General features: G+C 40.7%; 1 protein-coding gene across 1 annotated transcript; it reads right to left on the minus strand.

The window, feature by feature from the left end:
• Positions 1 to 1557: 1557 nt before the first annotated feature.
• Positions 1558 to 16979, minus strand: Rsph4a (radial spoke head component 4A). Its single transcript, XM_052751346.1, has 6 exons — positions 16108 to 16979; positions 12504 to 12738; positions 9594 to 10331; positions 7563 to 7701; positions 6687 to 6804; positions 1558 to 4024 (listed from the first exon to the last, which is right to left on the minus strand). The coding sequence occupies exons 1-6, from the start codon at positions 16788 to 16790 to the stop codon at positions 3784 to 3786; spliced, it is 2154 nt and encodes a 717-aa protein (XP_052607306.1). The 5' UTR covers positions 16791 to 16979; the 3' UTR covers positions 1558 to 3783.
• Positions 16980 to 16989: the final 10 nt, after the last annotated feature.

Here is a 16989-nt window from a genome sequence, read left to right on the forward strand (position 1 = left end):
CCCCATCCCATGTTTATGGTCTGAAGACTGTTAACCCTACAGAGACTTCTGTGCCTACCAAGATTAGTCAAACCTGCCTCCTTGTTCAGGTGCATACAGTAACCTTCCTCCTCCTCTGACGGTGTGCAAAAACCTGCCTCATGTTCAACTGTAAACAATAAAGACACTGAGATTGCCGGTTGCTGAGTTTTTCTCCATCAGAGAGCCCAGTTTTCCTGTGTGTCTGTCGTTTCTTCGTTCCCTCACCCCTATCAGATCAGTCCCTGGAGCCATGGTACCAGCCTTCCTACACGAGCCAGCCTCTGCTTGCCTCTGCGGGTTCTACACCCCCCAAAAAAACCTACACACACACACACACACACACACCCCTTTCACTGGAAGTTGTATTCACCCCCAAATCCCTTGCCAAAATGCAGCCCCTGCTGCTGGGAGCCCTTCACCATAGCGGTCTACGCAGTGGCTCTTTTTTTTTTTTTTTCCTTTTTCCTTTTTTCTTTTTCAAGACAGGGTTTCTCTGTGTAGCTTTGTGCCTTTCCTGGAACTCGCTTTGTAGACCAGGCTGGCCTCGAACTTACAAAGATCCGCCTGGCTCTGCCTCCCGAGTTAAAGGTGTGCGCCACCACCACCCGGCCTACGCGGTGGCTCTTATGTACTTAAGATCTTATGTACTTAAGATGTGGAGTAGACACACCTTCTGTGATTTACCACAGTGTCACTCAAAAGTATAGACCAGTGATCTCCAAAGTCCCATTCTATGATGAGGTGGAAAAGTGTGAATTGCTGATTGCTTTCTAAACATAACACAATTGATTCATTATTTATTATTATTATTATTTATTGTGTTTGTTTTTTTTTCGAGACAGGGTTTCTCTGTGTAGTTTTTGGTGCCTGTCCTGTAGACCTGGCTCTGCCTCCAGAGTGTGGGATTAAAGGCGTGTGCCACACACATACCCCAACCCCACCCCGCCAATTCATAATTTTTTAAGGATTTATTTTTATTTGTGGGTGTGTGTAGCCTGTGGAAGCTACAAGAGGTAATCGAATCTGCTGGAGCTGAACTTAAAGGGGTTGTTAGCTATCCAATGTGAGTTGTGAGAACTGAACTGTAGTTCTCTACAAGAGCGAGAAGTGCTCTTATCCTCAGCCAGTTCTCTGCCTCATAGAATTGTTTTTAATTGGTCCTTTAGTATAGAGTTTGAGAAGCACTGATCTATGGGACACACATTTGTATTAATTTTATATTTTCTTTTTTATAATCTCTCTTCAATAGAAGCAATGTTCAGGAGCAGTGCTAAGATTTTATTCGTAATCTCATGATGTCTAGTACATTTAGATTTTGAAATGCTGGGGGCTGAAGAGTTGGCTCAGAGGTTAAGAGCACATTTTGCTCTTGCAAGAGGACCTGTGTTCAATTCCCAGCACTCACACGGTGTCTCATAACCACCTATAACTCCAGTTCCAAGGCATCCAACGCCCTCCTCTGACCTTGGTAGGCATCAGGCATGCACGTAGTGCATTTACATACATGTAGGCAAAACACTCACACACATAATAAAATAAAGTTTCAAGCTCCTTTTTAATGAATGAAAATGTTTTAGAGTGGGAGCATGTAAGTCTAAAGTGTCTGGATATCATTACCTCCCATCTCTGTAAATTTTTTTCCCACCAACTAGTTTATGATGAACAAGAAGTTTGATGGGGAAGTTGAGGAAAACAAAAGCTCTAAAATTTGAATACTGTACAGCTTTTACTCTATTTCTGGAATTGTGAATAATACTCACCCAAAAAGAGGATAGATGCACATGCACAATATTTGCACACAGTACCATTGGCTCCAACATAAGTAGCTACAGATTTAAGAATATATACTCCAGTTCTGGCAGAGGCTAAATACTTGCTTTAGGTTAATGGTTAGAGATTTGTTTTTTGGATTTCTTTTATGTGCATGATTATTTTGCCTGTCTATAGTTTGTGTGTGTGTGTGTGTGTGTGTGTGTGTGTGTGTGTGTGTGTGTGTGTGTTACCCAAAGAGGCCAGAAGAAGGCATTGGATCCCCTAGAACTGATGGTTTTAAGCTACCATGAGGATGCTGGGAACTGAACCCAGGTCCTCTGCACAGCAACAAGTGCTCTTAACCACTGAGTCATCTCACCAGCCCCTGGTTATCAATGTTTTAATTCCATATCCATTGACATTCAAAATCTAGGCATTTCCAAGAAGCATTGTGAATTGTATCTTTCAGTGTTTGCCATATTAGAAATTAAATTTGAGTATTGTTGTAGAATATTATCTTAAGGTGTATTATTTTTGTTTATGTTGCATTTGTTTAACTCTGTGAAGCTGTGATACTTTGCCTGTCTAAAACATCTGATGATCTAATAAAGAACTGAACAGCCAATAGCAAGGCAGGAGAAAGGATAGATGGGGCTGGCAGGCAGAGAGAATATATAGAGGGAGAAATCTGGGAGAAAAGAAGAAAGCCTCAGAAGGAGGAAGACTCCAGGGGCCAGCCACCCAGCTACACATCCAGCAACAGAGTAAGAAATAATGAAAGGTATACAGAAATAGAGAAAGGTAAAAAGCCCAGAGGCAAAAGGTAGAAGGGATAATTTAAAGTTAAGAAAAGCTGACAAGAAACAAGCCAAGCTAAGACCAGGCATTCATGATTAAGAATAAGCCTCTGTGTGTGATTTATTTGGGAGCTGGGTGGTGGGCCCTCCAAAAGAGTAAAATAAAACAACACTGTGGTTCACACCTTTAATTTCAGCACTGGGGAGGCAGAGGCAGGTGGATCTCTGTGAGTTTGAGGACAGCCTAGTTTACAAAGTGAGTTCCAGGACAGCCAGAGCTATATAGGGAAAGCCTGTCCAGGAGAGTAAAAAAAAAAAAAAAAAAGAAAAAAAAATGAGATCTTTTCAAATCAAGACTACTTAAGTGTTAATTACTTTGATTATAGCTATTATAACAGTGATATGATCACTTGAGCTTCTGGAAAATCCACTGGGCAACTTTCTGTAAATGCTGACAGTTCTATATATGAAGTCTCCAATTTCATATGTTATTATTTTTTTAATTTTTGTTATTTTCAAGACTTGGTCTCCCTATGTAGCCCTGGCTGTCCTAGAACTCACGTAGATCATGCTGGCCTTGGACTAAAAGAGATTTTGGCTCTGCCTCCCAAGTGCTGGGATTAAAGGTGTGTCTCACCACATCTTGCTTTTAAAATATTTTTTAAAGATTGATTTTGAAAGCCGGGCGGTGGTGGCATACGCCTGTAATCCCAGAAGTTAGGAAGCAGGGGCAGGTGGATCTCTGTGAGTTCTAGGCCAGCCTGGGCTACAGAGTGAGTTTCAGGAAAGACGCAAAAGCTACACAGAGAAACCCTGTCTCAAAAAACCAAAAAAAAAAAAAAATTGATTTTGATGTGTTCAAGCACACATGCACATGTGCAGTAGTACCCATGGAGGACAGAAGAAGACGTAGGAATTCCTGGAGCTACCTGACTTAGGTGCTGGAGACTGAACTGTCCTCAGCAAGGGCAAAACTTTTCTTAACCACTGAGCCATGTCTCCACATCCCCTCCCCCATTTGATAACTTTAAAGGGATGATACTTTGTACCATCACCTCCAACATATCTGTATTTCCAATATATATGTATGTATATATAAAATCAGTTCCCCATAGAAGATTCCTGCGTGTGTGTGTGTGTGTGTGTGTGTGTGTGTGTGTGTGTGTGTGTGTGTGTGTGAGTGAGTGCCACATAAGACTGAGTTGATTTTATGCTAGTCATCATCATCCTCATCATCCTCATCTTCATCCTCAGTTCCTTCACTCTCCTCAGCTGAATGGACCACGGCCTCTTGTGTAGTCCTGAAAGCCTGTTCCTCATCCACACTGGGATCATCCATTTCTGTAATTTCTGGTCCACTGGGATACTCTTGATAGACTGGTGGTAGGCCTGGGGGCGTGTAACCCTCCACACTATATTTATGACCCCAGCCGATGTAGAAGTTTTCAAACTTCCTGTAAGAGAAAAGAAAATAAAGCCATGCCTCTGAAGAAAAGTTGACCCCTTTATTGTAATAATGTGTTGTTATTGTATCTTAGAACCATTTATTTTAACAAAACAAAGCATTTAAAAGGCTAGAGTGAAATAGTCCCCAATAATTCCTCAAGTACTAGAAATTATTTGTATTAAACTGCTAAGTTGGTTATGAAAAACAGGGCCAGATTCTGTCAAAACTGCACCCTATATCTAGACCTCCCTCAAGAAAGGGCCTTGGGTTATTCAATTATTTCATTTTTTGCAGACATTTTCTACAAAGTTCAAAAGTTGCTCGCCTTTGGCTGGATGAAGAATAAGAGCTATGGCTAAAAATTGACGTGTTATTTTTCAGGCCTGATCATAGGAAGGCGAGGCTTTACCTTGTAGGCCTCACCCCACTTAGGAAGACTCCCCATCCCACAGCAGATATGATGCATAACCAATTGAAAGACCCCTTTGCTAACGGGAGTTTCAGTCAAGAACTCTGCCCCCAAGGCTAGTCACGCATTCCTAACTCAAGAGCTTTCGTTCTTAGTGTTCTGTCTCAGGCCTGAGGGCCCACCCATGAGATGACCTCATGATATCCATATATCTGTGACACCCACATTCCTGCAAATCTGTTTGTTCTTTGGAAGAGAATAATGTGGGAGGAAAGGCAAACCTTTCTCTTCCTTGTGCTATCATGATAAATAATTAAAAGCTTGGCTTTTACTTGTTTTTTTTTCTTTTTTTCAGTATAATATTTTTATTATTTGGGAATTTCACATTATGCACCCTGATTACACTCACTTCCCAGTACTTCCAGGTCTGGTCCCCTAACCCTTGTGACCTACCCCCTCCAAAAAAAAAGTGGGAAAAAAACACAAGTCCAATTTGTGTTGCCCATATGCTCACTGTGAAAGACCCTAACCCTTCAGGCTTACACCCACAAGCCCCAGGAAATAAGAAACTAAAAATCTAGTTCCAAGGGCCACCTGACTCAGCTACTACTCAATCACCCCTGTAACAATATAACAATGTAAAAAGATTTCTGTTAAGAGATGTGCTCAACTGTGACTGGGATAGTTGCAGGTGTTCCAGGAAGGACCACTGTGACCTTTGTGTAAACTCCACTCCCGCCCTGATATCCCCCTTGAGGTTTCGGGAAAAATGTGCACACTGACGTAACTGTACCCACTCTGTGATCACTCTGTGACCAGACCATGTTCTTTGGAAACGAAATTGTATGGGAATTGTAATCTTATGGCTTTTGTGGGTTTTTCCTTTAAAAACCCTTATGTGGCTGCAGTAAGATGCGACTCTTTCTCTTGGGAGCAGAGAAGCCCTTCTGTACAGAAGCCTTAATAAATTCCACGTGCTGTTGCATCAACTGGACTGGAGTCTGGGTTCTTGGGGCGCCCACTTGAGACCCTAAACCTTTGGGGTCCAACAACTGGAGCTTGGTCAAACTCCAGTGGCCATTGGTTTTCACTTTTGACTTACTGTAGTTTTTAAATTTTTTTCATACAATATATTTTATCATATTCTTTCCTCCAACTTCTTCCAAACTCCTGCATCCATCCAACTCAATTTTCTTTCTTAGAAACAATGCATCACACACACACACACACACACACACACACACACACACACACACACACACACACACACACGGAGTGCATGGAGCGTGTTTTGTGTTGGCTAACTAATGCCTGAACATGAAGCTTGCTTTAATGGCTAGTCTAACCAATGCAGCTCGGCTCTCACCTGCTCAGTTGCGCTTTCTGACCCTAATTAGGAAAGAAACAGAAACAAGACAAATGGAACTGTGTTCTTTCTCAGCAAGGGATAAAGGAAGCTGTAGTAGTCTCTTGATCCTAATGCCCCTGAAAGTGATCACCTAAATAAAGTGTATTTTAAATAACTTTTATCAAAACACTCAACAAACATAATGTCTAATTCAATTGCATCTTAAACTCTCCACTAACTTAAATGAGTGATGTAAAACCATGTCCAATATAGATAAATGGGATAATTATGTGAAAAGTACAACCCTGAGTTACTCTAGCTCTAAACTTAATCTTTACTATATTACAGAAGTCATTTTAATAAATCATACACTATATATCTAACATGCCAAAGATGAATTTAGACAACAGTAACATGATTTCCAGAGCCTAAATATTTATAGTTGACATACACTGAGCAAGGCTAGCACCTTCAAAGTCAATGCCTATATTAATGTACTTTCAACGTGTCCTTTATTTGTATCTAAAGTTCTATCTGAGCATGCCCAGAGTCATTCCTGTCTAGGATTTAAGTCCCAAACCATGTTACTTAATCTTCAGCTAAACATGTCTCAAAACATATCTGTTATCTTTCCTTCCCAGATTATGACTTTTAATTGAATATGCTTGGGAATGTATTGCTTACAACCCAGCATACTATACTCAGGAGTGTCTTTACCCTGGGTGAGTATATGGGCTCCCTGAACAACATCATCATTCTTGATGGATTTTGATATTCTGCTTACCTGCTGTGGGTAAATATATCCTTTCTCAGCTTTCTGTTTTGGTGGAACTAGCTTTGGTTTTGCACTCACCAAAATATAAACTGTCTGAGTTTGGTTACATGTGGCTTTGTGAGCAGCCAGATACTTACTTGCCATTGGAAAAGGCATATGCTCCAGGCCAAAGATTGGATCGAAGGACAGCAATTGCATACTGCGGAATGAGATTCGAGGACAGCCGTGATGTCCAAGAGGGTATATTTTGAATATCTGGAACCCAATGAGAAAGTTACAAGCTTAACAACAAAACAGACAAGAATCTACCGAAAACTGAAGTGATTTTTATAAATATGGAACAATCACCAACATTCGCTATAAGAAGTTAAAACAGCAGCTTGGTATATGAATCAAGAGAGCATTTTTTGAGTGTTCTGGACCAATATAATTTTAAGCCTGTATATGTGGTATACATATATACATACATATATCTTATGTATAAATATATAACACAAACATATAAATATGTATTAATATTCTTGCTAAACAGAGACTTTACTAAAGGAGAAGTTTGTGTAGTCAGGAAATATTTTGATAACCAAGGGATAAGGCAATGCATTACTATGGAAAATGCTAGTAAGACTTGCAAGCAAAACAGGATAGGAAAAAACAATAGAGACAAGTATAGATTGGAAGTCAACTACAGACCACATTTGACATTTTGCCATAGCCATGTCATGTGTTTGTGGCATACAGAATGCCAGACCAGAATGACATCGACCTTTCCAGTTAGTGACGACCCATTCCTGTTTCTTCTGTACGCCACTCCTTCAGCCCTTTTCAAAGCATGTTAGTATAGCCAAAAGTACTCTTTACCCCCACCCTTCCAGAGCCCAGGAAGGAGAGAAGGGGTGAGACCTATCTCTCTGCCCCCCCCCCCCCCGTTTAGGGTTTCCAATGGTTGCATGTTTACCACACAATGTGTGTAATATATGGTTTATGAGTCCTTGTTAACAGTTGTATAAAGTTACCTAAATCTTCAGAGATTGGTGTCAAAAGAGGAGGCCCCACTTCCTGTTCTATGTAGTCAGGCTCCTCTCCTTTTTCTTCATCTTCTTCCTCTTCCTCTTCCTCGTTTTTTTGTATAGAATTGAACCAAGTACAGCGACCCTGGAGATGAACATTGCGAGGTTTAATGGATTAATGTGAACCTTACAAATGTCAGAGTATTCATATTGGTTGGTAGTTATCAAGATGAGGCTTCTCTGTGTGGGAAATTGGCCAACTATTCTGATACAGGATCACTTTCTACAGTCTTCTGCCTCAGTTTTTACAGTGCTAGGCTTGCCGACACATGCACTCACACTGAGCTTATTCATTCTGTGTACTTTCACCAAGTATTATTTCCATCTGGGTTACTTAAGGAAAAACAACAAACCTGTATTAGTTACTTCAGTAATTTCCATTTCTTGGATTTTCAGAACTTGAAGATGGATGCATGCTTTAAAATGGACAGAATCTTAATGGAAATGGTAGCAATACATTTAACTAGTTTGTAATACTTTATATAAATGAAATAAATGGTAATTTTTAAAAAGCATTTTTTTTATTTCTTTTGAAAGGTTCTAATTGATTTTATTGATATGTTAGTTTAGATTAGAAATCGTAAGAATGGTTTTAAGATCATTTAACATTTTAAAATCCAATCATTAAAGCCAGGCATGATGGCACACACATTTAAGTCCAGAATTCAGGAGGAAGAAGCAGGTAGATCTCTATGTGTTCAAGGCTTGCCTGATCTACATAGCAAGTCCCAGGCTAGTCAGGAGTACATAATCTGATCCTGTCTCAAAAAATAAAAATCTATCATTGTAATTCCCTCTGTTCTGAAGGTGTGTGTGTGTGTATGTGTGTGCGCGTGCGCGTGCGTGCAGGTGTCTATGGAGGTCAGAAGAAGATATGAGATAGCCTAGAGCCGGAGTTCAGGCCATTGTGAGCCTCCTGTCAAGGATACTGGGAACCAAACTTGGGTCTTCTGGAAGGGCAGCAAGCACTCTTATTAGCTGGGCATCCTTATGTCCAGTTCCTATACTCCCTTATTTATAGAATATTTCTAAAATATTAATAGTTGTAAGGCATTGCCACAATAGCCTTGGTGAAATGGTTTATAATTGTACATATCTAGCCTTCACAGTACTTTTTGTTTATTTGTTTGTTTATTTTGTGGGGTTTTTTTTTTTTGAGACAGGGTTTCTCTGTGTAGTGCTGACTGTCCTGGAACTCACTCTCTAGACCAGGCTGGCCTGAACTCAGAGATCCATCTGCCTCTGCCTCCAGCTTGCTGGGATTAAAGGTGTGCACCACCATCACCTGGCCATAGTACTTTTTAAATATTTGTTTTTATTAGCATATAGTAACTGAACAAAATAATGTTTCATTGTGATGTTTACACACAAGTATATAATGTATTTTCATCACATTCAGCCCCCATTAGCTTCTGTTGTTTCCCCTTCCAATGCTAATTATTATTAATAACGACATTTTAAATGTGATAGGACTGGGGTCCTAATTGCTCAGGTATTAATTCTTATCTAGAGTACTCAGAAGCACCTTTTGTCTAGATGGAAGTGAAGATTTTCTGCTCGTGATGGAGAAGCAAAGGGATGTTTCAGGAGAAGGGCTATGGGTCCTTTGTCTCACACCTCACTCTATAATCAGCTAAGGTTGCTTTAGCATTTTTCCCACTTTGCCTGCCCCAACCCATCATTGTAAAATAAAGGTAATCCTGCAGGCTTCATGGAGTTGTGGTGAGAATCATATCATATGTGTTTACATACATAATTGGTTACATGTAGTGTCTCTGGCACAGAGTCTCTATATAACCGCTGTACAAAACTGGTTTTCAATTCTGTAGTAATCTTTTAATGTTCTTGAACATAAAAGCTTCATGTAGAATAAAAGAACTGTTGACAAAATTAATGCCCATCAATATTTACAGTATAGCAGATTATTTCAGAACACGCGTAAATCCAAGTCTATGTACTACCCGAATACTCCCCTACCTGAGGAAGAATGTACTGCACATGATGAACCCAATTGGATAGAGATTCCACCAGGTCAACCACTTGGATGCCCTCAAAATCGGGGTTTTCCTCATAGCTATCTCGACCACCTTCCACCTCTTCTTCTTCTCCTTCCTCTTCACCAAACTGATAGAATCCTAGAGGGCTGACATGGGTCGCTGCTGAAATGCGGGCAATTTGGGCTCTTAAGTAATTGCTTTCATTTCCTGGGAAGGGTGGGTAGCTTATGATGGCCGCATCTAGTCGCCCAGTGAAAAATTTCTTGATTTTTCTTGCAGTAACAATTTGTGCAGGCGTAACTGATGGTAACTTCACCCACGGGCTTCCAGGCTCATTGCAAACAAAATAGACGTACTTGTTTGTACCTGTTCTACTGTCTTCCTTAGGGACAGCCTGTGGGGCCTTATACAAGGGCTTTGGTAATTCATCCTCCTCACCTTCCCCGGCTTCACTTTCTCCATCATCCCTCTCCTCAGCTACGCCTTCCTCTTCCACCTCTTCTTCATCTTCACCATCGCGGAATTCCACTTCAGCGACAATGTAATTCATTTCCAGACCCAAGATCTTGCCCCAGAAGCGGCATCTTTGGATTGGGTGTGTGTCAGTGAGTTGCTTGAGGGCAAGAAACACCCGATAAGTCTCATCTGTCCCCAAGCCAACTCCAGCTTGTTCAAAATAATAAGCTGACTCCATCACATTGGGCAGAGAGTTTTCTGCCTAGGAAAACAAATACAAATTTTTATTCATAAGGGGAATATTTGCTTCTTTTTTATGTCTTGATACTAACTCGACGTTCTCCTTTACTCTTTTTTTTTGAAGATATGCATGAAAATGTGTTAATCCCTAAACTTCAATTCTTCCCTCACACATAAAGCTTCTTACACCAGTTGTGTACTATCCTCATTGATATGATGATAGCTACTTTGTTTTCTATGACTCTTAAAAAGAATTTAATAATTACTAATGATAAAAATTCAAGCCAGGAGTGATGGTTCACACCTTTAATCCCAGCACTTGGAAGGCAGGTAGATCTTCTTGAGTTTGAGGCCAACCTAGTCTATATAGCAAGTTCCAGGCCAGCCAGGGCTATATAGTGAGGCTCAATCTGAAAAAACGTTCAACATTATTTTTCATACAAAATAGTGAATAATGCTAAAATAAGATACAGTTTAACTTGCAGAGACATATTTATAAACATTTGTGTTTGTTGTCATTAAATACATTAAAATATGTATTGAATTCGTGGCTTTACATGTATGTCAGGTAGATAACAATCTGTATAGTAACATGTAAAATAATGGGAAGGATAAAAAAGGAAACCATTTTTTGAAGTGCTTGGCATGATCTACACTTTAAAAACACAAATGCACTTGACAGTCTATATAGTAACAGCATTTGAAATAATAAACATAATTCCATGAAAGGAATAGAGGGAAATGAACACAGCGTGCTAAATGGACCAGAGAATAGCATTTACAAGACCAAAGGGAAGTACGGAAGAACCTTAACTGAAGCAGATGCTTCCCAGACAGTCTTGACTCACAGGATAGAGCAGTTAGGAGCACTCATTATTCTTACAAGTGACTTACTATTATTTATATTTTTCCATTGTGGTGTCAAAATAAAAGTAAGGACTTTTTGAGTTTTTTCTTTGGTTGTTTGGTTGGTTGGTTTTGATTGAGTATAGCCGTGGCTGCTCTGGAACTCACTCTCTAGTCCAGGTTAGCCTTGAACTCACAAAGATCTGTCTGCCTTTGCCTCTGGGATTAAAGCCACCTGGCCTGGCTAATGCATCTAATATAATGTAATACATTTAAAATCCTCACTTGTGATATAAGATTGCAAAATTCTTTCCCTGGCATGTAGAGTCTCCCTTGCTCTTGGCCCTGCTCACTTATCTACAACACAGTGGGGTCAGGAGCACAACTGTGGAGGTCGAAGGGCAATTTGCTGGAGTTGGTTCTGTCCTTAAGCATGTAGGTTCCAGGACTGAACCCAGCGAGGCCTTCAAGCATGACAGCAGGAGCCTTTTCCCTCTTTCTGGCCCTGATAGGAAGCTGTACTCTTCATCCTGTAACTCAGCCCCCGTACTCACAGCTGCTAGCCTGACCCTTTATTAGGAAGATGCTTGGTCAAGGGGTGGGGGGGTCAGGCGCCAGACTCAAAACAGCTATGTGTCTTCTCACTCACCTCCTATATCGGGGTGTAGAACCTGACCTAGTGAAGCTGCCTCAGACAGCCGAGAGCCCTGCTCCTATATTTAACACTGACATTTCTTTCTGAAGGTATTCCTGAGAATGTCTGCCATCTGTTGTGGCTCTCATCTACTGCTCCAGCACCATGTGTGCTGCCATGGTTTCTGCCATGATGATAACGGACTGAACCTCTGAAACTGTAAGAGAGACCCCAACCAATCACATGGCTTTCTTTTATGAGTTGCCTTGTTCATGGCATCTCTTCACAGCAATACAACAGTGACGAAGACTCAATCCATCCACCAAGAGTGGATGCCATATCTAATTATGCACCAAATAGTGACTTTCTAAAAAATGACAGACATCATATAGACAAAGGTCTCGTAAAATGATGAAAAATTCATACCACTTACTGACATAGAAGTCACCAGATGATCATAGTGAAATGCACTGGAAGGTTTGAAAGGATATAGAAAAATCTGATTCACATACTATTTACAGAGCTATAAAAACAGTTGGTGTGCTCATCGGCAAACCTCTTTCATCCCTGAGATTCCAGTGCTCATTAGTAGTATCAAGCTATTTGGCAATCACTTACTACTATTTACAGATCTATAAAATGGTATATTTGTGAAGCAAACGCCACTCATCCCCATGCTCAGTAATAGTGTTGAGATAGTTGGTGATCACTTACGATTTCCTCCTCCAGTTCTGGATCAATTCCTTCCAACTGTCCCTGAAGAAAAAGAGCCTTCTGCTTCTCTGCTATTTCATATGCTGGAAGCATCTCATTTTCATTGTGGAGTGTATCTAATTTTTTATTAAAATGGGCCACTTTTACATCTTTGCTTATATTTTCAATGATGTCAACAGCATCTGCAGGACGCTCATCTAGTATCATGGTCAACACATTAGAAAGATGATCATATCTACCCAAACAGAGAAAATTCCAGATAATATATACATCATGAACACTTAAAAAATTTTCATGCAAATTCAGCTGGGTTTTGGGGAAGTTAAAAATTTGAAATCTTAAGAGATTTTGAGGAGAAACTAATTTCTACCACTCCAGATAGAACCTACTCTAGGATTTTCTTTAGTAAATCCTCTAATGTGAGGTAGATATTTAAGTTAGTAGAGGAAAACATAACAGCAGGATATATAATACACATCAGCTATTTTCACATTTTATTTCTGAAACTGAAACCTCTTAGCTATATACTAACAGTGATGAACATTTTTCACTCTTACCTTAATTATTTCCTGTTCCCCATCCTTGCCCTCACCAAATACAATCTGATGTTATTTGATATTATCCTATTAATCTCTTAAGAGTTGTGTTCTTACCACATTATATATTTTTTTAAAAGATTCATTTATTATATATACAGTGTTCTGCTTGCATGTGTCCCTGCAGGCCAGAAGAGGGCACCAGATCTCATTACAGATGGTTGTGAGCCACCATGTGGTTGCTGGGAATTGAACTCAGGACCTCTGGAAGAACAGCCAGTGCTCTTAACCTCTGAGCCATCTCTCCAGCGCCCATATGGCGTATTTTAAAGAATTTTTCCAATTATGTCTGTGCATGTGGGTAGGTACGTGTGAAAGCATGTGCCCTTGGAGACTAGAACATGCCAGATCTCCTGGATTCTGAGTTGTAGGTGCTTTTGAGCTGCCTAACATGGGTGTTGGAAACCAAACTCTAGTCCTCTGCAAGAGCAGTACACACTCATAACTGCTGAGCCATTTCTCCAGCCCCTACATCTTTTAAAAAAAAGATTTATTTTATTTAATGCATGTGAGTATTTTGCATGCATGTATATATGTGTACCATTTGCATGCTGGTTCCTGAGGAGGTCAGACATTTTTGGATCCCCTAGAACTGGGATTAAAGGATGGTTGTGAGCTACCACCATGTGGGTGCTGGCTACTGAATCCTGGTTTTCTGCAAGAGCAACTAATGCCCTTAACTACTAAGTCCTGTCTCCACTGCTACATTATATTTTTAAAGTAACAATTTGCTTCAATGTTTTTAGGCTCCCAAAGAAAGCATTTCATATTGCTATCTACCTACATACAGTTAAAGACAAGTCAACAAATTATTTGCTTTTTTCTTTTGTTTTAAACTATTTTTGTTAGTTCTTGGAGAATTTTATATGTGTTTTAATCATATTTACCTTCCCTCTCCCAACTCTTCCCAGATCCACCAACTCAACTTTGTGTACATTTTTCCCCCTCCATCAGGGCCAATGTGTGCCACCCAAATATTCTTAGACATGTGGCCTTCCTCTGGAGTGGTGATTATAACATTTTGTTCTACTCTATTTCACTATTATATTAGCAAAACCTCATTTGCCATTAATTAGTCATACATTGTTCGTAACTCAGTCTGTAGTTTCAAGCACCAGATTTATAGAGACTGCATGGACTTTACACACTACTATATACTTATCTCCCAGCACAATGCTGATTTACAGAATAAGAATGGATGGATGGATGGATGGATGGATGGATGAATGGGGAAATAGTGGCCTATGCCACTTGAGAATCTGTTTCCAATATCATCAAAATCTATTGTATTGTGTCCTGTTTTGTCAGTAAACACTGAGTGCAACTTCATGGGATCCAATGTCTATGACCTCCAAGGGCACCCACATTCATAACCACACTCCCACACATAGATACATAATTAAAAATAAACTATTTTTAACGACATGGTGTTATATAGTGGTTAAGAGTTCTTCCTGCTCTTTGAGAGGACTCAAGTTGGGTTTCCAGTACTCACATGCACCCACATTGTATTTACAAGATGTAGCCTCTAGTTCCTGCTGCTATCTACTTATACTTTGGAGGCTGATGATCCCTAGTGGGAGGGCCAGGCATCAAAATATAAGTTCATAAGCATTTATAAAATTATGAATGTCATATAAATTTATAAAATAAAAGCATACACTACTGCAGGAGAGTTCTGTGGCAGCTGAGTTCTGAAGGGTCAGGAGCTAACTAAGCAAAGACTGAGGGAAAAAGCCTCCTCAGCAGAGGGATCATGGGAACTGACTATTTCTTAGGACTGGAGAAGAGTAATGAGGAATGAAACAAATTGAGAATCAAGCAACTGAAGTCCTCCATGAGTTTCTGAGTCAGGTCCTTCATATTGAAAAAGAACAACTTGATTTGATGTTTTCTTTATTTTAAAACATTTATTGACACTTATTAAAACATGTATGGGTGTTTTGCCTGCACAAAGTCTGTGCAACCAATGTGTGCCTGATGCCAGGGAGGCCAGAGGAGAGTTTCAGAACCCTTAAAACCAGAGTTACAGGCAATTGTGAACTAGGAATTGAACGTGGGTCTTCTAAAAGATCAGCCAGTACTCTTAACCACCGACCATCTCTTCCACCCCATTTCCATTTGATGTTTTCTAGCGTTGCTTCTAGCCACAAAATTCATCTATGATTATGTAATCCCGGAAGCAAAAATGTCTAAAACCTACACTATTATGAGTTCTCACATTAAAGCCACAATGAGATGTCAAGAATATACCCACACAGTTGCTTACCACATGTTTAAAAGAGAGACTAGAATGTTTTTAAACAGCCAGTTTTTCTGGTTTCCTGTAGAATGCAGGATGTGGAACTTTCAGTGCTCACATTGCAAGACAGACCTAAGAAAACCAGGGTGAGCAGTCACCCCAGCGCTGTCCAGGGATTGAGCATAAAGTCAACCTACACAAGTCCTGGAAGGGTTACAAGAGTGCACACAGTCACAGTAGGCAATTATATTTTACAAGCACCCTGGGTAGATGCTTAGATTTCATGACTTTATAATTCCCTTCAAGTCAAAAATAAATAAAACAAACAACAATGAGACCCCAAACAAACAAAATATACCCAGACTGTGTGACTAGGGTCTTCAAAGACCTAAAAGAATTGTCAGCAGTGGCCTGGATTTAAGTGTTTGACACAATTATCTCATTAACTCATTTATTTGCATTTTCTCTCCTTTGTTTATTTGTTTGTTTTTTAGATAGAGTCGCACTGTGTTGCCCTGACTGACCTGGAACTTTCTGTGTAGACCAGGCAGACCTATAACAGAGATCTGCCTGCCTCTACTTCCCCTCCTAGGTCTTGAGATTAAAGGCCTAGGCCACCACACCCAGTAACTTTTCTTTTTCAAATGAAAGCCTTTCCAATTCTATCTTCTTTCATCTCCAGCATGTTTTCACAGAGACACTCACCTCACTCTGTCCCTGTCCTGCTTTGTCTAACTGTCCTTCCCCCAACCCCCGTGATACTTACAGGTTTAAACCAGACTTGCTGCTGGTACTCAGTAGGTAAGCCTTTGCATTCTGAATGGCCACCTCAAGCATACTGGGGGCTGCTTCATCGGCCCTAAACTCGGTCTGGTCTGGGTCACAGTTACTGTTTGAATCTTCCTCCTGTAGAAGGTCATATCTCAGCCCGCTGGGCTTGGACTTGTTAGGGCTGGCATCCCCTGGCCCACACAGGTCAGGCTGGGGTGGCGGAGACCGTGGGAAGGTGCTTCCCTCTGCTTGGCTCGTGTAGTGAGAAGTTAATTGTCTTGCAACAGAATATGGTTCCCAAGGATTAGAATGAGGTGTCGCAGCGTCGTCAAGAATCCCACTCAGGACCCTCCCTGCCTGTGATGAAGTTACAGGGTCCTGTGTAGGTGCGGTCAGGAAAGGAACGGAATGAGACTCCGGAGGAAGCAGAGGAGGGGAGGACCGCAATCCTGGTCCGGTGAGGTCTTCCAGAGACGGGCTGGCTCTAGACTGGCGGCCCCAAGAGGGGCTCATTCTGTATTGGGGTTCAGTGTCTGACCTTTGCTCCTCTTCCCGGTACTCAGGTGACGAGGGACCAGGATCCTGGGGAGAAGCTGCTGACGCTCCTTCCCATGGCTGCTCTGCTTTCTCTGGCTCTTGGTTTTCTTTTTCTTGCTTCAGAGAAGGAGAGTTTTCCATAGGAGTCAAAAATAAAAATAAAGATTCTGGCTGAAGGGAGAGTGAAGATATGGAAGGAAGGAAAGGAGCAATACGGAGTTTTGCTGAGATCTCCTAAGCAATCAATTTCTGGGTTCTACAGGCTATACAGGTTGCGGCGTCCTGTCTCCATAGCAACCCCAGGCTGACCTTCTCTGAGGAAAAAAATCAAGCAGCCCTG

The sequence above is a fragment of the Peromyscus californicus genome, unplaced genomic scaffold (genome assembly GCF_007827085.1).
Source record: "Peromyscus californicus insignis strain IS unplaced genomic scaffold, ASM782708v3 Scaffold_22__1_contigs__length_63687245, whole genome shotgun sequence".
NCBI lineage: Eukaryota > Metazoa > Chordata > Mammalia > Rodentia > Cricetidae > Peromyscus > Peromyscus californicus.

Coding starts and splice junctions, on each gene's coding strand:
- Rsph4a (XM_052751346.1), bottom strand. CDS start 16,790: ATGGAAAACTCTCCTTCTCTGAAGCAAGAAAAAGAAAACCAAGAGCCA. Junction 12,739..16,107: donor AGCAAGTCTGGTTTAAACCT/GTAAGTATCACG, acceptor CTGTTTGGGTAG/ATATGATCATCTTTCTAATG. Junction 7,702..9,593: donor TGCAGTACATTCTTCCTCAG/GTAGGGGAGTAT, acceptor GTTCATCTCCAG/GGTCGCTGTACTTGGTTCAA.